Source organism: Podarcis filfolensis, assembly GCF_964270895.1.
Source record: "Podarcis filfolensis genome assembly, chromosome: 4".
NCBI lineage: Eukaryota > Metazoa > Chordata > Lepidosauria > Squamata > Lacertidae > Podarcis > Podarcis filfolensis.
The window spans coordinates 51,971,773-51,992,185 of NC_139607.1; the positions used below are offsets into that span (position 1 = coordinate 51,971,773).

Sequence of the window (20,413 nt, forward strand, 5' to 3'; positions counted from 1 at the left end):
TTGTATAATTTTAAAAAACAAAACAATACAGGATCTCTCCCCTCTCTGCTTTATGCAGACCCCTTAAAATATAACAACAAAACCAGAGGTAAACATGGTCAAGCCTTTTATTTTTAAATATGTGCTTTATCATCAAACATATGAAAATTGCATGCATGTATATTGTTTAGAAGACATTTTTATTAATCAAAAACAAAGATCCATGAATATTAGTTTCAGTTTAATTTGTACGGGTGTTAAGAGATCCTTTAACAGAGAAAATACTCAACTTTTATTTTCTAACAATTATACAATGTATAATAACGATTCTTCGTGTTTTCCTGATCTTGGAGGATATGTCCCACCATGCTAACAGTGGAGTGAATTATTTCTAGGGGTTTAAGAGTGCAAATTGGTTCTCTTTATACAGCCCACGTGCACCCTCCCCACAACAGCAGCCCAAATTAAATTTGCATCATGTCCATTTTACTGATTTCATGCATTCATATTTGCAGCAAAGGCTGTAATGCCTTGATTTCTGTATTAAATAAAACAGCCTTACACAAGAGAGAAAATCATGTATGCACATTTCAAAATTCAAAAAGCAAATGGTTTTCACACATTGTGAAACAAAAATAATTCAAAATAGCTGGAAAATACATATTAAGCCAAGTCAGCTTCCCAAATCTGGGGAAGAGCAAATGTAGCAAAAAGATGCTCACAAACTGCCACATGCACACACCAAACCAAAATAGTTATTTGCACAGGCGCTTAACAGACAATATGATGCATTTATGAAACACTTTCTTCCCTTGCATGGGAGCCTGCCATGACTGTTACAGCAGATCCCAGCGGAAGAGCCCACGTCTGCATTTGCATTATTACTGCTAGTAATCAAGTTAGTAGTAACAATGCAAATGCATTATTCGGTGTACGCTGAACAACTACCACTTCTGCACTTTCTTTTCACTAACATACTGGCCGTGAGGCCCATCAGCACCAGGGGGTAAAAGGGCCAAATACACTGGAGTTTCAGCTCCCTCATCAGGAGATTTGGGGGCTTTAGGACCTGCCATGTCAGTCCTGACCCACCCAGGGCAACAGGCATTCAGAAGAATACCATCACCTTTCCTCGTCTCATTCAGCTGCCTTGCCTGAATTCTGGACAGAACCGTTAATCCGGTTTTGGATACGCCATAAGCTGTACTTGGCCAACCCTCCTTCTCATGCACTCCTTTCTTGGTGTCTTCTACAAATTTTTCCATGAGTTTCACTAGTTCCTCTTCAGTGATTGTGTCACTCCGAAACTTCTGCTGCAAGTCTTGGCTGCATTGGGACAATGCTGAAGCCCCGCACATGCTAGATACGTTCACCACTCTGCCTATTAAAAGGGAAAATGTTAAGGAGAAGAAACTAGCCTTGGTTAAGCTTGTTGCCTCCACCCCTCCACATGTTGAGTTCAATAGGCCTTGATCCCAGGTAAGTGTGCATAGGGTTACAGTCTAAATCTTAATGTATTTTCCCCTGAAGTCAGTGTGGAGCACTTACCATTAGGTTTCATCAGTGGTAGCAATTCTCTGCAAATATCCCTCGTTGCAAAAAAGTTTGTTCGCAGTGTGACTTCCGCTTGTATAGCAAATGGAGTTGTATCTGCAACTTTTGCCAGATGGCAGGGAGAAAGCAAACAAAAATCAGAATGGACATTATGAAAATATAAACTTTGTAAAAACCTGCTTTTGTTCTTTCATTAGCTTAGAGTTATTCTGAATATTCATTAGAAAAGTTTCTTTTTAAAGGACCAGATTAAACATCAATAAAACAAATAAATAGTTTATAAGAAAAAAATACTATATCCAGATGATATGGCACACCATTACAATTAAAGTATTAGAAGGGGTCCACCCAAAAGCCAGCCTCTGCCCTTGATACGGCATCAGCCTCCTTCTTCCAGCACAGAGCTTTCCAATCAACCCACTGGAAGTACCACTGACAGGATTCCCACAGCTGATGTCCCACAAAAAGCCTCACTAGTGATGGGGCTGAGTCGGACCAAGATCCAGTGCCTCTCCCATCACTATATGACACTGGACGTGATTCCTATGCCAGTTTAGACTTTCCCCCTGCTCCCAACTTCTATCCCAGCCTGCATGAGCAGAAGCGCTGTGGGTATGGCTATGCTGCTCCACCACACTCTGCGGCTGGCAATTAGAAATGCTCTGCCTATTACTCTGGACAATTCTTCCTAGCAACCTGTTCATAGTGCAGGTAACTAGGCAATTAAAGTACCAGAAAGTGACACACATCCACTCACCAAGAGAGAAAATGACAAAGGCTGGAGCCTGAAGCAGAGTTAACCTGCAGCCAGACTGCATGATTGCAGCCAAAGACTATAAATGTATTTTACCTTTGAAAGCAATCCCTGCATTGTTGACCAGCACATTTAATCCTCCATACTTCTCCTTCAAGAAATCACGGAGGGTTTGAATACTCTGCAGATCAGTGATGTCCAGCTGGTGGAACTGTGGCTTCAGCCCTTCTTCCTGAAGCTTGGCCACTGCCTCCTTGCCCCGTTGGATGTCCCGAGCTGTCAGGTAAACATCCCCAGTGAACTTCTTGCATAGAGCCCGCACGATGGCCAGCCCAATGCCTTTGTTGGATCCAGTCACCACAGCTACTGGAGTACTAGACATTCTCCCTGCCAAGGAAATTTCAAAGTAACTCAAAAGGAACATTAACATCAAAAAGAATGAGATGGTTAATTTTTTCACTGCTAAAAAGATTCTATCAAACCTTTTGCAACAATAGCATTGAATGGCTTTTATTTTAATTTTGTGTGATTTTGGTTCTATAAATTACCCCTTGTAAGCTGCTTGAAAAGCTAAAAAATAATAAACTGGTACACCACTTTGGAACCTATGCAGAGTCCCAAGTTGCAATCTTGTAGCACCTACCTAGATGTAAGTCTTACTGAACTGAGCAGGCCTTGCTTCTGAGTAGATAGGCACAGGACTGTGCAACAAGCATCGGGCTGCTTGTTTGCATTGTAAGCCATGGCACCAGTTATGAGCCAAAGCAGAGTTGTGTCATGAGTCAACATTAAACCCATCTACACTTCAAATTAGTGGTTTCCAAAGTGGGCTGTACCTATGGGGTGGGGGGTGCAAAGAGGCAAGTGGGTGGCAGGGGTGGCACTGGAGGTGTAAACGACTATCATACTGGCACCACTGCATCTTCACTTTGTTGAGTTAAACTAGTTTGGATTGGATTTAAATTAATATGCTATTTATTTTTACTGGTTTGAGTTTTACTGTGTTATCTTCCTTAGTGGGTCGTGCAAATTGCTCTTCTGAAAAAAATGATTTTCACAGCGTAGGGCGGTGCGCATTGAGGATATGTTTATACAAGAGAGCAGTGGCCCCCCAAAGTTTGGGTAGCACCGCTTTAGATCGCCATAACCTTGCAACGGGGTAACCTAAGCGTGAACAGGGAGGCCAAACGAAGGGGGAAGAAAAAGACCTTTCAGTTACAAATGCAGTCGTGCAATGCAGGAGGGGAAGCCGAAAGCACGAAGCTGGCAACATGCTTTCTAGTGTTATCATTTTGTACCCATTCTGGTCAAAAGCACATCTCTCAGTGGCGTAACTCGAAAGATAGAACAGATAGCTGACTACAAAGAAAGAAGGTTCAGGGTCAATAATAATAATAATAAAATAACAATTTATTATTTATACCCCGCCCATCTGGCTGGACTTCCCCAAGGGAACTTCTCGCGTTACTGTACAGCTACAAGCCACTCCCTACCGTGACGCTGCACCCTAGAGCAGCTCAGAAAAATGAACAAGGGCAGTTCTGCAAAATGCTCCCTAGAGCAGAGCACAATCGTCCGGCCACACCCCGCATATAAGCGGCGCACTCGCTGAATGCATTAGGATACAGAGGTGCCAACATCACCCAGCGACAACTGCGGTCCAAGTAAATTCCTTAGTGTCGCTGCGCGGCCACAGGTTAGGAAAACAAAAGTTATAATGTAGGATTAGTACGAAAGACCTTTGCGGAAACCAGGCTGCTGCAAAGCTGCTCGACTTCCAACTATACCGGGTGGAGGCGCCTTAAAGAGCTGCGCCTGTTCTAAGCGGGGATCCCCAGAACGGACGACGCAGCTGCTGGGGTGAAGGAGGAAAGCGTGCGTCTTTTTAGTCTCCGCCCAATGGGAAGCGGCGCTCGTTCGACCCTTTCTCTCGAATCGCCAGGGGATTGGCCGACAGGCGGCGGCCTTGGAAGGATAAGGCCCGCCTCTTCCGGCCCCTTGCAGCCTGGGAAAGGAGCCCGCGAGAGTTTGGGGGCGGTGGCAGCCGAAGGGAGAAGCGGGGCGACCGCTAAGGGGCGCATGGGGCTGCGCGGAGTCCGGTGAGTGGAGCTGCCGGGGCGCTGAGATGCCGCGCGGCTTGTTCCTTAGGGAGGCAGCAAATCCCAATGCAGACGTCTCTGCAGACGTCCGGGTGGCTGCGTCGCTCTGTGTTGCAGCCTTGGCCGTGTGCTGTTTCTACATAGGCGGGAGCTCTGTTGCATGCAGTGCTTTTTTCCTGGCAGCATGCAGGGGTAAACATTTTGTGAATCTTTGTACTTTTGTCCATGTACTGTATTTATTTTCCCGATTTGAACTATAAAATGGCGATTCTCTTGAGTCAAAATGAGAGTACCTGAACTTTTTCTTAATAGAAAAAAGCACCGCTATATAATATATAGGATTGGTCTTCGTGTGTTTATGATCGTAGTGAAATGAGGGAATAGTAAATGAGGATTTGCTTCTGCTTCTTTGTAACACCCCACCCCCCATATTTATGGATTCCCCCCACCAATAATGGTTAGCAACATAAGAGTCCTCAGACGAAGGCTGTCTCTAGTTCTCCTTTCTACAGTGGTCTGTCAGTTGCTCCCTTTCAATCCTACAAGCAGGGGTTGAAGGCCAAAACCCTGTCCTGCTTTTGACCCCCAGCAGCTGGTATTTGGTGGCAAGAGCTAGCCATCCTGCTGAATAGTCTCATTTTATATGTTCAGAAATTAGTTTTGGAAATACAATTATGGTTGGAAACGCTTAATATTTTTGTCGACAGTAAACCCACATGCAGCGCAGCTGTCACCAAATATGTGATGAACTAAAGGTAAAGGAACCCCTGACCATTAGGTCCAGTCGTGGCCGACTCTGGGGTTGCGGCGCTCATCTCGCTTTATTGGCCGAGGGAGCCGGCGTACAGCTTCCGGGTCATGTGGTTGGCAGGAGCTGGGACCGAACAACGGGAGCTCACCCCGTCGCGGGGATTTGAACCGCCGATCTTCTGATCGGCAAGTCCTAGGCTCTGTGGTTTAACCACAGCGCCACCCGCGTCCCTTATGTGATGAACTACTCTGCAGTATATCTTAACTTGGAGCAGATTTTTAGAGAACAACTTAATACAGTATGGAACTTTTAAGTCCACTCTGATAGATCTCAGTGCATGCTTTACACCAGGCGCGGTCAAACTTGGCCCTCCAGATGTTTTGGGATTACAACTCTCATCATCCCTAGCTAACAGGACCAGTGGTCAGGGATGAAGGGAACCCAAAACATCTGGAGGGCCATGTTTGGCCATGCCTGCTTTACACGGTCTGTGTTTGTTGCCTGTTTTCTGTTTTCACTCCCCACCCATCCCCTCAAAACCTCTCCCTCCCTCAATAGTTGTGGGGTTTGGGGGGATTTGTATTTCTTCAAACCTTGTGGGGTCACCAAAGCCTACCAATGCCTCCCTCATGACTCTGTTTTGGCAATATGAAGATAGGCAACCAGCAATAGTCGGCTATTATTGGTCTCTTCCAAAATGAGTTAGTTCAGTGGATGCAAGACGATGAGATTTTCGTTCCCTGTTTCTTTGCACATTTGATGCTTTTCGTGTTAAGCCATCTATGAGTGTGTTGGCCATGAACGTTTCTTCCCAACATTATCATGGGGCAAAACATTTTTGTATCTATAGCAACTGAAAAAAACTACTGTAAGAAATGCATTTTGTTTCCATGCAGAGTTTGATGTACAGAATCTGAAGGCCTTTGATTAACATGAAGAAGAGTAAAGGTCGAACATGTCGAAAGAGGCGAAGAAAACAATCAAGAAGTTTGTCTTTATGTGGTGGTAATGTGTTTTTATTTATTTGTTTGTTTCAAAGCCTTTTATTATTAAGGCACCCTCAAACCTCGGAAAGCTAAACAAAGTCTAAAAGTAAAGGTTACAAAGTCCTATCTTAACACATGCTGGGCCAATGAATGCTTTGAGATGTAGCATTCCAGCATTTAGTCTAGGTAAAGGTAAAGGGACCCCTGACTATTAGGTTCAGTCGTGACCGACTCTGGGGTTGCGGCACTCATCTCGCTTTATTGGCCAAGGGAGCCAGCATACAGCTTCCGGGTCATGTGGCCAGCATGACTAAGATGCTTCTGGTGAACCAGAGCAGCGCACGGAAATGCCGTTTACCTTCCCACCGGAGCGGTACCTATTTATCTACTTGCACTTTGACGTGCTTTCAAACTGCTAGGTTGGCAGGAGCTGGGACAGAGCAACAGGGGCTCACCCCGTCATGGGGATTCGAACCACCAACCTTCTGATTGGCAAGTCCTAGGCTCTGTGGTTTAACCCACAGCGCCACCCGCTGTGGCCTTCCCCAATGGAAGAAGTTTAACCTAAGCCAATACAACTTAATACAAAACATTTGGAGGGCAAATGCTTGGGGAAAGCCGATCTACATTCTTACAAACCAGGGTGTCATATTGTTACTGAATTTTTTTATCAGTGTCATGGGAAAACAACACTAGCTTAGGAGTGGGGTGTGGGGGAATAGTTAATTTAGTATTGCAACTGGGGTTAATGTTCATAAAAGCCATTGAGCCAACATAGTGTAACAACATGCTCCTGTACATGTTTTCTGAGCAGCGAGCCTCACTGTGTTCAGCTGGATGTACTCCGATGTCTGGTGTGCTAAGGATTGCAGCCTAAGTTAGTGAACCTCAATGCACATTGTATAGTGCAGATAGGAAGATGGAATTCCTATCCCCTATTTTTTCCTGTGTATAGGGTAACATTGATACAATAGGTTTATCAGGGAGGAGCGTAGTCCTGCTACTGTACTGCCAAGTTATTCTGTTTATTCCGCTAAGCCAAAGTACTTTCATGGCATCCATTTTCTCCCCAGTGTTGTGATTTTCAGGTATAGTAGTTACATTGCTGTGAAAACCATCTTTTGGTGAATTGTCATTAATGAAAGAATGCCATAGCCCGATAATTTCTGTGTAATGATTTCAGTAAATCTTAGCCACAAACACGAATATGTGCTGCTAAAGAAATGGCTGAAAGAAAGAGGCTATGAAGATAATAAATTACGGCCAGCACAATTTTCAGGTAATGATATAATACTTTTCTGACAAACTGCAGCTGTATTTGAGTGTTCTGTTTGTGTTTGAAACTACAGGTGATCCGGGGAGAGCCTTCGGGGCAAAGTTTGAAGGCAGGAGCTTCCATGCCCTATTTATAACTCTGATTAAGCATTCCATGAGTTTTTTGCTTTCTAAAAGTCTTCTGTGTTCTCCCCCCTCCTTCTGCCTTGTTTCCTTGAGGCCTGAGCAGTCTATTTAGATATGCAGTATGCATGTGTATGAAATTGTTTTATACATGCTTTTCTTGTAATGTCAATTTGCTTTGAGTTGCTTCACAAGTCAAATAATGAAATAATTAATACTGCATATCTCTGGGGAACCTAGTGGTGGTGAAGATACAAACCATTTTTGAATTCTTGCCCCCGACCCCATTTCTTTTCTTGGACCACCAGTTAACAACCATTTGCAGCTTTCTGGAGAGCCCAGGAGCCAATTTCATTGCAGCTTTCTCTTTCTTGTCTTTTAGAGACTGGAAGAGGATTGATGACCACAAAAGCTCTTCAGGTTTGTATTCCAAAGAAGGGGCTGGTGCACAACTTCTGGGGCAGATTGAAAATATGAGATCCCTCCCTCTACCCCCTCCATGGTATCCTTGTGTATAGTACAGTGGTACCTCGGGCTACATACGCTTCAGGTTACAGACTCCGCTAATCCAGAAATAGTACCTCGGGTTAAGAACTTTGCTTCAGGACGAGAACAGAAATCGTGTAGCAGCGGGAGGCCCCATTAGCTAAAGTGGTACCTCAGTTTAAGAACAGTTTCAGGTTAAGAACGGACCCCTGGAACGAATTAAGCACTTAACCCGAGGTACCACTGTATTAACAACTGTCTTAAAGCTGCCTTTGCACTAGACGATACTGGATTCACAGAATCAGATTCTGAAGTGGGGGGGGGGGGGTAAACAGAACAACCATTTAAAAACAATTATTTCTGAGCTTTGTAGATTGGTGTATGTCCAGTTTCTTAACATAATTTTTGTTGTGTAAAGTTATTGTGAATGATTTTGCTCCGCCAGGTGGTAAGAGCTGGTATTTACCACTTCCTCTGAAATAATTGGCATAGTAGGTGGTCAACTCCTAGTAGTGAATTTGCTAGAAATACTCAGTGTGTGAAATTAACAAAATTGAGGTAATCTTGTAATGGTTTGACCACAATAAAAATCAGAATAGAAGTTTCGACCTTCAAGTCATACATTCATGGCTAAATATAACTTGTAAAGAACTGTAGAAAGGTGCTGACAACCAATTAAAAACTGTATGGTTCATCTGGTTTTTACTCAACTATTAATCAGAACAGAAATATATTTCTTTGTTGCCAATGCTACTAATCTTTCAACACTCCGTTGAGTAATATAGTCTGTATCTAAAGTGCTTGTCTTGTTTCAAGTGATAACTTTAAGTCTTTTTTGGGGGGGGGCCTCTTTGAAGTTAATGCTCTTTGTTAAGGTGCAGACAGGCCATACTATTTTTTTCTTGGATTCATCAGTGCAATATTTTTTCTTGACCCAGTAGTGCTAATTATGTGTGCATTTTGACATTTCTTACTGCGAATTGTATTTGGGAGTATGTTCATTCTGATTTCTTTCTTTTTAAAAAATCATAGGCAGAAGAGCTGATTATTTCATTGCCTGAAAAATGCTTGCTCACCACTGATACTGTCCTTAGCAGCAACCTTGGAGAATACATCATAAAGTAAGTTTACAATCCCTTAATACAATTTTGAATTCTGTCTATCAAGAATTCCCAGCTCTCCCTTGAATCTGCTCTTAGCATTCCTCACTCTGTACTTTTTCTTATCAGAATCATTTCCATCGCTTTCAGCATAGCCATGCAGATAGAGAAGTTATTTGATGCTATATATTTGAAGACACATATAAGAAAAGAACAGTGAAATAAAGTATGTCCACAGGAAATTCAAATATTTAGGCCACAACCCTAAATGCACTCAACATGGGAATATACTCTAGCCAGTAAATAAGACTTTTGAAGAAACATGCATAGGATTGTATTGCACAAAACAATTTTATAATGATAACTAATAAGGAAAAACAAGCAAGGGAAAGGTAATGGAAATTAAAAATAAAATTAACCTTTCCCTGCTTCTTTTTCTCTAGAATTATTGATCAGCATATATGCTAAACTTTCAAAACAATAAAAACTAATAGAAGCAGAAGAAAAGTATTTTACTTCAGAACAAAAACTGGTTGCAGCCTCACACATGCTTACTTTGGAGTGTAAGCTCTATTGGACGCAGTGGGACATACTTCTGAGTAGCCATCGGCAGGGATGTGCTGCAAATGTCCTTGCCCTTATAGTCTACTTAGAAACAAACCCCATTGATTTCAGTAGGACTTGCACTCAGGTAGTGGTTATAGAATTGAAACCTAAGCTGCAAGCAGATGAACACGACTGAAGTGATTAAAAATCATTGACTCCAATAGGGTTTTATTTGGTTTCTATCTCTTTATTTATGCTCTTGCAAAATATTTGCAGGACGTTATGAAAATATCTCTGTGGTGTACAAAAAACTGAAGCAACAACAGACGACTTAAACAAAACATTACAAAAATACAGTTGGATAGAAAAATGTTATTTGAAAACAAAGTTGCTAATAGATAAAAAACAAGACTATTGGTTCATTTTCCTTCTGGCACTTCCTCCCTCTCAGGCTCCGGGTTCTCACCCATGGTTCAGACAAACACTTGGCTCACTCACAAAAGTTTCACAATGAGAAGAGTTCCTGGAAGCCAGAGACATCACCCTCGTCTCTCACTCTATGCTCACTTTTTATGGGCAGGCCCAAGGTGGATGGTACTTCCGCAGGCTGCCCACAGCCATGTCCCATTCAGTCACACACTCCACACCCAATTCCAGGTACAGTGGTACCTCTACTTAGGAACACAATCTGTTTTGGGGTGCCGTTCGCACCCTGAAAAGCCCATAAGTAGAGTGCTGCTACTGCACGTGTGCGAAGCATGCACATCTCTTCTACGCACGCGCACGGCGAACCCAGAAGTAAACACTTGTGGGTTTGCTGCGTTTGTAACCTGAAAAGCTGCAACATGAAGCAAACGTAACACGAGGTATGACTGTACAGCAGGTTTGCTGAGTTTCCTAGGGGGTCCAGAGGATGTGAAAAGCCCCCCTCCCCAGCTCTTTCTTCACCCTCTGTCCTCTCCTCTTCAGCTGCTTACATAATATTTCCCTTGATTAAATGAAATATGAAATATTTATACAGCATAAAGCATCTGAGTATTTTTACAGCAAGCCCAGCTAATTCCCAGCCAAACCCTTTCTAAAATCTACCACACCCTAAGCCCTATTTAAGACCTGACAATTAAACTTTCCGTCTTTTAACTCTCCACCGCCTCCTGAGTGGTTGACACTCTGCCCAGCCACGACTGGCTTCTGGGTGTCCGTGAGGATGACCCCAAGGCCCATCCATCACACACGGACAAACTGGATCCTCTGGTTAATTTGCTTACTCTGGAGCGGGAGTAGTCAATGTAGTGCCCTCTAGATGCCGTGGACTACATCTCCCATTATCCCTGATCTTTGAGGCCATCCTGGCTGGGGTATTTGAGAGTCACAAAGTCTGCAACATCTGGAAGGTGCCATTTTGGCTGCCCCTACTCTGTGCTGCGTCCATAGCATTTAATGGGCGATGGTGACATAAGCTACGTGAGCAGCTTTCTGTGTCATTTAAAGCTATAGGAATGTAGTAAGGAGTGTTTGTGGTTCTCATGTTTTCTTCTACCTTTAGATGGAGACCCCCCATTTCTCCTTTGGCAGCACTGTGTACATTTTTAATAGCAGAAAAGTGTGCTTGCAAGGAGGAATCTCTGTGGAAGCCATACCTGGATCTCCTACCTGAAACATATACCTGCCCTGTTTATTTGGAGCAAGAAACAGTGAACCTTTTCCCTGAGCCCTTAAGAAGAAAAGCCCTTGAGCAAAGAAGACGGGTCCAGGAGCTGTTTGCTTCGTCCCAGCCATTTTTCTTCTCCTTACAGCCTCTGTTTTCTGAAGACGTAGCATCTGTCTTTAACTATAGTGCCTTTCGTTGGGCTTGGTGCACCGTTAATACCAGGACAGTGTATATGAAACATTCTCAGGGGGACTGTTTTTCTAGGGAGTCAAATACATACGCCTTGGCTCCTTACTTGGATCTGCTAAATCACAATCCAGCTGTTCAGGTAAGGTAATTGAAGGCAGGTTTCTAGAATATGGGGGTGGGAGATTGGCATGAACAATAGGAACTGAACTGTGCAGTGCGAACGGTTCCAGCCAGCCATGCCTTCTTTCAAGGTACCCTTCTTGCATTACTCCTCCCTGTGTTCCGCACAAAAAAATTCCACTTTTAATACTTTCCCAAATTAATCCATGTGTTCTGCCAGAACCCAGGTAAAAGGCAAAAGGGGCCACCTGTCGTTCTGCTGACTATAGTACTTTAATTGTCGGAAGGCTCATTGTGCTTAATGTTCTGCTTTGACTATGAAGTAGATCAACCTTCCCCAACCTGGTGCACTCCACTTGTTTCGAGCTATAATTCCAATCTGCCCCAGGCCCCCTTGACCATTGCTCGGGGGTGATAGAAGTTGTGTTCTGCACCAGCTGCAGCCCCCAGACCAACCCCAAGGACACATGGAGCACAAACCGACTGTGAGGTTTCAAATGCATGGACAACTGTGGTCGGGCTAACCTGACCCAGTAACGGCTGCAGCTGTCTTGCCGATAGAAGTTAGTAAGAAAGGCACTCCTAGCCATTGAGGATGCTTGTGCATCCAGCTGGATCTAGGAGCACCCCAAACACTGCACCTGCTCCTTCAGGGAATGCACAACCAGGGCAGACAACTTACCAACTCCCTGTACCCTCCTTGGACACACATGTTGTGTGTTAGCATTGGCAAAAATACACCTTTGCATGAACAGCTGCTTATCCTCAAAATGGTGTGTGTATTGGGCTGGTGGTGGTTGTGATTGTATGGAGTTCCTATGCAGGAGTTCACACATAGCTGCCTTTTTGTAGACATCCACGTTCAATGCATGGGCCAGGAGCTGCGGTCCTAATTCCCTTGCACCACACAGGGACACTCCATGTGAGTAAGATGTGAAGGCGCCGTTGGCGGCACACAATCAAGAGATGGACACCAAACATTCAACATTTCCTCCAGCACTGGCATTTAAATTTGCCGTTTCCACACGCTCCTATTTTCTGTTGTCCTTGGTGTTGGGAAGAAGAGTGGTTCACAAATAGCTTGAAACATTTTAGGCTTGGTCTGTTCTCATGAACTTTCTTTTCAGATAAAACTGCCTTATTCTCTCCTCCCTCCTCCTCCTCCAAGGTGAAGGCTGCATTTAATGAGAAGACAAAGTGTTATGAAATAAGAACACTTTCAGGCTGTCAAAAATACAAAGAAGTATTTATTTGTTATGGCCCACATGATAATCAGCGCCTGCTTCTCGAATACGGTTTTGTTGCGAACTCTAATCCACACAGCAGTGTGCATGTTGGGACAGGTAAATTTGAGATTTGATCTTGACATTGATGGGTGATGCAGTTTTACTGGAGGCTTAGGACAGGGCCAACCTGCCACTCAGTGGGCGGAGCTTATAATTCCACTACCATTTTTAAAGGGTTCCAGCTACCACTTGCAGCTAGCTCTGCACTGTAGCTGCCTGACTTCAGTTCATCTTGCAAGTCTTGGGCAGGGCTGCCTTTGAAAAGCAACCAGGGCAATGCATTGTGTAGTAGAATAATGATAAGACCACAGTGAGGTTGTCCTTTACTTGTAACTATTAGTGGCAGTATCACATCTTCCCAAAGCCTGCCCACCTCTGGCTTATAACTCTGGGAATGATGGGGGTCAGAGTTAGAAACTCGGACATAAAAGTTAGGTGCCAAATGGCTCCTTAAACCAGGGTTAGTCGCCAAAATGGAATGCCAAGTTGCCATTGTTGGGCCAGATGCCTCAAAAGCCGTATTTTTCAATACAACTTTTTTGCTCCTGAAATTCATTCTGATTGTGCCAATGAAATATAACAGAATTACACAGGATGTGTTGCTAGTGTATGAAAACACATCCAAGGATCCCCAGGCATGCGCCTTCAGATGGTGCCCAGCCATCTTCCTGGTGCCCAGCCATCTTCAATTGGTCGCAAGTGGCCAATAGCCAGGTGCAAAATGTGCCAGGCGAATTTTGATTGCTGAAGGGGATGCCATCATCCATTGCTGTTGAGAGCTGACATTATCCTGGTAAACACATTATCCTAGCACTCTGCTGTTAGTGCTAATGGTCATCTTGGCTTAGCTATGGAATTGGTTGAGAAAACTCAGCTTTCTACCACTCGGCATCTGTTTGTCCTTTAAATTTTAGTTGCTGGTTTTTACACTCTGTTTAATAATATGGTATTTGTGTGCAGTGTGCTCTTTGCGGTCAGCTATTATATTTTGCAGCTAATGTTGTTGCTTCAACTTGGATTGTAAATCAATTAAATAATAACAACCCCCCCACACTCTGGTTAGGGCTGGCAGGGAAAATCTAAGCCGTAGGCAGATCCCCCACCTTTTTATTGCGCTTTTAAATAGCCAGCTTGTTTTTGATTTTCCTTTTTCCTTGGTTTTTCTTTTCTAGGGTTTTGCCTTTTGTTTTTTGTTTTTTCATTTCCAACTCTCCACATCTAGGCTGGAGCCACTTGTTTTATGTAGGCTTTTTTTGGTGGGGGGAGGCGAGCGTACTCAGACACTTAATTTTATTGTGCATGCTTGTTTTTAAAGTGTAGATTGTATCTTCAGCTGATAAATTTTATTTATGTCTACTTGTGTTTAAAGTTTGATTTTATCAGTATTTTCTTTAATGTTGCTTTATGCAAATCTCTTTGAAGTTTTTCTGATGGAATAGTATCTTAGACATGTCATTCTCATATATATATATATATATATATATATATATATATATATATATATATATAATGTGTTTGTGTTGGGAAGGCTTTTAGTCTCAGAGACAAGGCAACTTAAAGTACACCTGCCAAACCCTCCACAAAATGATCATATTCTATTCCATCAAAATACATTCCTTTTTAACAAGCATATACACACACACAATTTCCTTCTCCCTCCCACTGATCACATCCACACCATACATTAAATGGCTCTTTATAATAGTCATGGATTTCTCAAAATAATCCTGGGAACTGTACAGTAGTTTGCTTGCCACAGAAATACACTGTCCGGCACCTTTAACAAACTACAGTTCCCAGGATTCTTTGTAGGAATGTCCTAATGGTTAAAGTGACTTGTAAGAGTGCTTTAAATGTATGGTGTGGACATGACCATTCTTGGGGAAAGGAAAACCTGCTTTTCCTCCTCTAGTCGAGCAACCACAGCACGTGTGTGTTTCTAGATTCCCCCGTCCGCCAGTGAAGTCAGTCAGTCATGCTAAAATTATGTGAGCACCCAGCCACAAGTGAGAGCGAATGTGTTCTTGGCTTTGTTTCCTAAAATATTTTCAGCAGAAATGCTAATAGTTAAAAGTGCTAGAAACACACAAAAGGCTTCTTTGTTACCGTAACTCTTGTAACTTGTTTGCTTTAAACATTTTTTTTTCTTCAGAAACCTTACTCAAATATATCCTTCCAGAAGATAAGCAGAGGCATACGAAACTTTCAATTTTACAAGAAAACAACCTTTTAGAGTTAAGTACACATATGCATCTGGGGACGCAATAGCCTCCCTCCTGTGATTTTAGTTTATAACTTCAGGTCAACAAAGAAGATAGGTTAGGATGTTTTGATCAGTGGGTGCCTCCCATGCTTAAACCTTAGACAAAAATTGGATAAAATATAATCAAGTAAAAAAATCCTTTTATAAATTGTACTAATATTAATAAATGTGTGTGTCATATACAGTACAGTGGTACCTTGGGTTACATACGCTTCAGGTTACATATGCTTCAGGTTACAGACTCCGCTAACCCAGAAATAGTGCTTCAGGTTAAGAACTTTGCTTCAGGATGAGAACAGAAATCGTGCTCCGGCGGCGCAGTGACAGCAGGAGGCCCCATTAGCTAAAGTGGTGCTTCAGGTTAAGTACGGACTTCCAGAATGAATTAAGTACTTAACTCGAGGTACCACTGTACGTATGTAGTATGTACTACATATTTTGGAAAGTTGTCTGTTCACTCTGGACATACCATAATCATATTTTGCATGAGGACAAGGAACAGGTTTTCCTCCGAGTTAGGGTACAATTGGATGCTGCTATTTTGAATCAAGAGGCTGGACTGAACTTTTCAAAACTGCACCAAGTTTTTATATTTGCTTAGAATTCCCAAGTGGTGCTGGGTACGAGGACCCTATTATAAAATATGTTGGATATAGATTCTTTTTAAAATGATTTGTTATTTTTCGTCTCTAGTAATCTGACGTTTGACTGGGACGGGCCATCTTGGAGACTTCTTACGGCTCTCAAGCTGCTATGTCTCGAAGCAGACCAATTGTAAGTAGCAAATGTTTGCTGAAAATGGCCGTTAATGCAAAACTTGCATTTCTTGAATGCAATTGTTGGACTTTGTTTAGCTGTCTGATGGCTGGATCAGAAGCAAAATACCTAAAATGTGTTTACATTTATTGACTGTAGTACTTCCTGGAAGAAAGTGTTGCTTGGCGATGTAATTTCAAAGAGGAATGAAAAGAAGAGTTTGGATCTCACAACAAAAATATGTATGTCATTGACAGAGGAGACCCAACATGCCCTTCAGAAGGTATCTATTTGAATGAATTAGCCTGCTGTAACACAAGGGCTGGAGGTGAAACTCACATGTGAAAAAAAACCCTTTCCTACTTGCATTTAAGAGCAATAGGATCCCCAAAAGACTGAAAATCCCGCACACTGATTTCTGTCATACCAGCTTAACACTCAGAAATGAAGATGGTTCAATTTGTATAGGAAGCAATATTATAGAATTATTTTAATTAAAGTTCATATATAAATATGTATGTATGTATATAATTGAGCGCTATGTGTGCTTTTATAATCCTAAGCACTTTGAGACATTTTTGTAGTAAGTGATAAGGAAATGCAAATAATAATAATGAAGTTGCATGGGGCCTTCTTCTTGGCAATGTAGATGTTCCTCCTCATTGATGCAAGAAATCCATCTGCTCGTACACTTCCAGCAAGGGAGAGCCCACCATACCTCTAGCTAATGGATTTCCATCAAGAACGTTATTCTAAATCTATGATCTGTAACTTGGCTATTATAGTTTTCAATTGACAATTGCATAATTGTGCAGGAGCCATGAATATTGGTTCTCTGCACTCCATCACAAATAGGTGGGGAAACTTGAACTGTGCCTCTCTGTCCAATAGGATTTTATTAATGATCTTTTTACCTTTTCACTTTTCAGATTTCTCTGTTAAAAAGTGATCGCCATCATCTTGCAAGCCAGCTAACTTTGGTTGAGGCGTTGCGTACAGAAGACCTAAAGATCTTGCAAATGTCAGAGGAGATTCTTCAGCATTTACATTCCACCACAATCTGACCTCCTTGGAACAGAGTTGCATCACAGAATAGAATACCTGGTGTGCAGTGGGCCATATAACACCAGTCCTAAAGGATCTGTACTGGCTCCCAGTATGTTTCTGAGCACAATTCAAAGTGTTAGTGCTGACCATTAAAACCCTAAACAGCCTTGACCCTGTATACCTGAAGGAGCATCTCCACCCACATTGTTCAGCCTGGACATAGAGATCGAGCTCTGAGGGCCTTCTGGCGGTTCCCTCACTGCAAGAAGTGAGGTTACAGGGAACCAGGCAGAGGGCCTTCTCGGTAGTGGCACCTGCTCTGTGGAACGCCCTCCCATCAGATGTCAAGGAGATAAATAACACTGCAACTCTTAGAAGACATCTGAAGGCAGCCCTGTATCAGGAGGTTTTTTAATGTTTGATATTTTATTATGTTTTTATATGTGTTGAAAGCTGCCTGGAGTGACTGGGGCAACTCAGCCAGATGGACTGGGTATAAATAATAAATTATTTATTTATTGGCAAAAGCCACCAGCTTGCTTATTTATTTACTTAAATTATAAAACTTAGTATCCCCCATTTTCTTTGCAAAGCAGACACAAGGCAGCTTGCAACAATTTGAGTAGAACAATACCACAGTAAAATAATTTAAAAGCCACTGAAGGGAGCTTAATAAAATAGAAGAGAGATTGGGGGAGGGGGAAAATACAAACCCATAAGAGTTAATCCTAAGAGTTACCATTATTGGTGGTGGGGGTGGGGAGGAAAAAGACAGTTTTAAAAGTGGACAATAGGGTAGGGGTCAGCTGCACCTGCCTGTGGGGAGACCATGATAAAAAGAGGCCTTTTTATCCCCACCAGCCAAACCTCCATCAGAAGCAAGACAGCAAGAAGGGACTTGGAAGATGAGCAAAACTCCTGAATTCGTGTGGGAGGGTGAATTTCAGAATTTGTGTTAGGATCCCCATGAACAAGGTTGAATTGTTAGTTCTGAGAGCAAGGCATCATTAACAATATGGCAATTTTCCTTTTACGCAGTCTGTGTGTTGACTGTGTCTGAGGAATTCATCAGAGCTGCTTAGTAACCTGACTTTTCTCCATCTGTTTATAAGGCTTAACAACCTGCCCCCCCCAAGCAAAGACAGATTTTACTCTTTTTAGCATTATTTATCCTGGAAGAGATCATGAAGCAGCTAGCACATTGCATAGCTAAGTATTTTTCTGGCACTTAGCATTTTTTTCGCAAGTACATATTTTTTAAATGCCAAGAGGACTGACACGTCGTGCGACGCTGTTACATTTCACTTGAGCGCATTATTTAAATTTAACAGCGAAACAATTGTGTTAGCTATAATAAAGTTACAGGAAAGAGTATATACCTTCTACCCTGAGTATATACCTTCTACAATGGAAGGCACCGTGTTTTATTCCCCCTGCTGGTTATTACTAGTCAGGTACTCATGAAGAAAGGGGGAGGGTGGTGATCTCAGAAGCTCCCTTGATATCATTTTACAGCTATCATTAGAATGGTTTTTAGTTTCCCAGCTTCAGCTATAAAATGTGGAAATCATTCATCTTGCGTTAGTGCTTTTAGACCTGTCTATTCAGGAAAAGATAAGATAGTATCAACTTTCAAACTCTGTTAATTAAAGCTTTTAAGTACATTATGAATGAAATGTCAAAAGATGACACTCACTAAGGGGAAAAGATCAGTAAGTGATGTCTTTAAGGATTCACTGTTCTTAGAAGTGAAATATTCCTTAGAAATATGAAGCCACGTTAGAAGAAAGAGACTTTTTTTTACAGCATGAATTATATGAAGCAATTTGCAGCATGGTGCATCTATGAGTGTAGATGGAGACGATAAACGGGGAGAATGGAAGAAAAGGTTAGCCCTGCTGCAAAGTGAAACATGCCTAGCTTGCTTTAATTGCAAACTAAACGCAGGCTGGACTTGTTACAGGGACTGTAAACATAGGCTGTGCTTCACATCCACCTGGGGCTATTTTTGCTTTTGTGCTAATAGCACACACAAATTCCTAGCATTTTATGGTTGAAATGTGCAGCCAGGAGAACCTTAAAGATAGTTTGATAAGCATAAAAGCAGTTCAAATGTACGTTGTGGGCTGAATTTTATTGTCACAGCATGAATTTAATCCTTGTCCTTATTTGTTGCTTAAGGGTGCTGGCCATATTGGAATTCTGAAAGGCGTGCTGTAGGTGGGGTGGGTGGGTGATGTTGGTGGTGCGGAGAGATGAATGCAAAAGTCAGCCAAAACAATTAAGCTGTGAAGTTTGTTTGTCTAGACTCTCCTTAAAGTTGGACTGTGTGGCTGAAGAAACAAGACAGGATCAGAACAGAGGCTGAATGATTCCAGGCAAAAGTCTAATACAGCAGGAGACAGTGCTCTGCTATCTGCTCGGCTGACATTGGATCAATGCAAGTCTGTCTCTGACCAGAATGTAGAATGAATCTTCCTTTGTAGGGCAAAGAAACCTGTCCCTTGCCAATAGCCCAGGGTCTGGGGCCTTTTAATGATGTTGTTTCTTGCCAGCGGGACTAATTAGGCTTGCCGGGGTTCCCCCCCCCCAACCCTGCTCACTTGCCTCTCACCTGATGCCGTATGTGGGGCAGGTACAGCTGTGGCTGCAGAGGAACAGTTGGGAATCTTACACTGTGCATCCACTTGTCCCTCTGAAGCAGAACTTGCATTCTGCACCTTCTAAATTTGGCCCCAAATACAACTCCTGCTGGGATTGAGCTGAGAGTGGTTTATCCCCTCACACAAGCGTTGCTTTTGACAGGGAAAGTAGAACAAGGTTAATTTAAAGGGCTAGAATGGAGGAATCGGCAGAGCACTTGGAGTGCATTTCCTTTGAGACATATGACAACAGCTGAGTGACTGCCTACCTGTGAAAAATGGCCCCCTCACCCCCAGGGGAGTCTTTACCATATGCACCACCGGGGTGCAAAGATCTGCCCAGCGCCCCCAAGTCTGACAAGCGCCGCTGTTGTGAATGACAAGCACCGCCACTGGCATGGTGCGTCTTTGGTAAATGACCACACAAAGTCAAAAGTCCTTTAGTGAAACAGTAGGTATACATTTCAGTAATACCTAGGTATATATGTATTTTGTTTTTCTAGCTTGATCAAAATTATTATTTCATAACAGATAGTTAAGAGCTTAGGTGGCTTCAGCGGCGGGCACCTGGTGTCCCCCAGAATTTGGCGCCCAGGTGCCCTGCACCCCTGGCTAAAGACAGCTCTGCTCAGACCGCTTGAGGGTGGGTCTGTTCTGGATCTGGCCTAGTAGCTTGGGGATACTGACTAAAGGCCTTTGGATGAAGCTTGTTACTGATTCCAGTATATGGTGAAAAATGTAAATCAAATACCTTGAGGTGTTTTATATTTTTTGCTTGTATATATACACAGAGTCAGCACGACAGT

The 20,413-nt window shown here is 42.7% G+C and overlaps 2 protein-coding genes across 3 annotated transcripts; one reads left to right on the forward strand and one right to left on the reverse strand.

Annotated features, from left to right (window-relative positions):
- Positions 1 to 89: 89 nt before the first annotated feature.
- Positions 90 to 4,168, reverse strand: LOC310760430 (carbonyl reductase [NADPH] 1-like). The gene is made up of 4 exons (XM_083608882.1): positions 4,027 to 4,168; positions 2,384 to 2,674; positions 1,528 to 1,635; positions 90 to 1,360 (listed from the first exon to the last, which is right to left on the reverse strand). The coding sequence occupies exons 2-4, from the start codon at positions 2,667 to 2,669 to the stop codon at positions 924 to 926; spliced, it is 831 nt and encodes a 276-aa protein (XP_083465008.1). The 5' UTR covers positions 2,670 to 2,674; positions 4,027 to 4,168; the 3' UTR covers positions 90 to 923.
- Positions 3,339 to 17,492, forward strand: SETD4 (SET domain containing 4). 2 transcript variants are annotated; one of them, XM_083608872.1, is made up of 11 exons: positions 3,339 to 3,983; positions 6,034 to 6,142; positions 7,307 to 7,402; positions 7,904 to 7,941; positions 9,040 to 9,128; positions 11,200 to 11,632; positions 12,782 to 12,956; positions 15,052 to 15,133; positions 15,856 to 15,936; positions 16,078 to 16,201; positions 16,848 to 17,492. In XM_083608872.1, exons 2-11 carry the CDS (start codon positions 6,070 to 6,072, stop codon positions 16,980 to 16,982), a joined length of 1,326 nt encoding a protein of 441 aa, XP_083464998.1. In that variant the 5' UTR covers positions 3,339 to 3,983; positions 6,034 to 6,069; the 3' UTR covers positions 16,983 to 17,492. The 2 variants fall into 2 exon arrangements, with proteins under 2 accessions (XP_083464998.1, XP_083464997.1); XM_083608871.1 differs by lacking the exon at positions 3,339 to 3,983 and adding an exon at positions 4,257 to 4,386.
- Positions 17,493 to 20,413: the final 2,921 nt, after the last annotated feature.

Bases quoted from the DNA above. Each gene is read 5' to 3' on its own strand.
- SETD4 (XM_083608872.1), top strand. From the start codon at position 6,070: ATGAAGAAGAGTAAAGGTCGAACATGTCGAAAGAGGCGAAGAAAACAA. The intron at 6,143-7,306 runs GTAATGTGTTTT...TAATGATTTCAG, and splicing joins AAGTTTGTCTTTATGTGGTG to TAAATCTTAGCCACAAACAC. The intron at 7,403-7,903 runs GTAATGATATAA...CTTGTCTTTTAG, and splicing joins ACGGCCAGCACAATTTTCAG to AGACTGGAAGAGGATTGATG.
- LOC310760430 (XM_083608882.1), bottom strand. From the start codon at position 2,669: ATGTCTAGTACTCCAGTAGCTGTGGTGACTGGATCCAACAAAGGCATT. The intron at 1,636-2,383 runs GTAAAATACATT...ATCTGGCAAAAG, and splicing joins TGCAGGGATTGCTTTCAAAG to TTGCAGATACAACTCCATTT. The intron at 1,361-1,527 runs GTAAGTGCTCCA...CCCTTTTAATAG, and splicing joins ACCACTGATGAAACCTAATG to GCAGAGTGGTGAACGTATCT.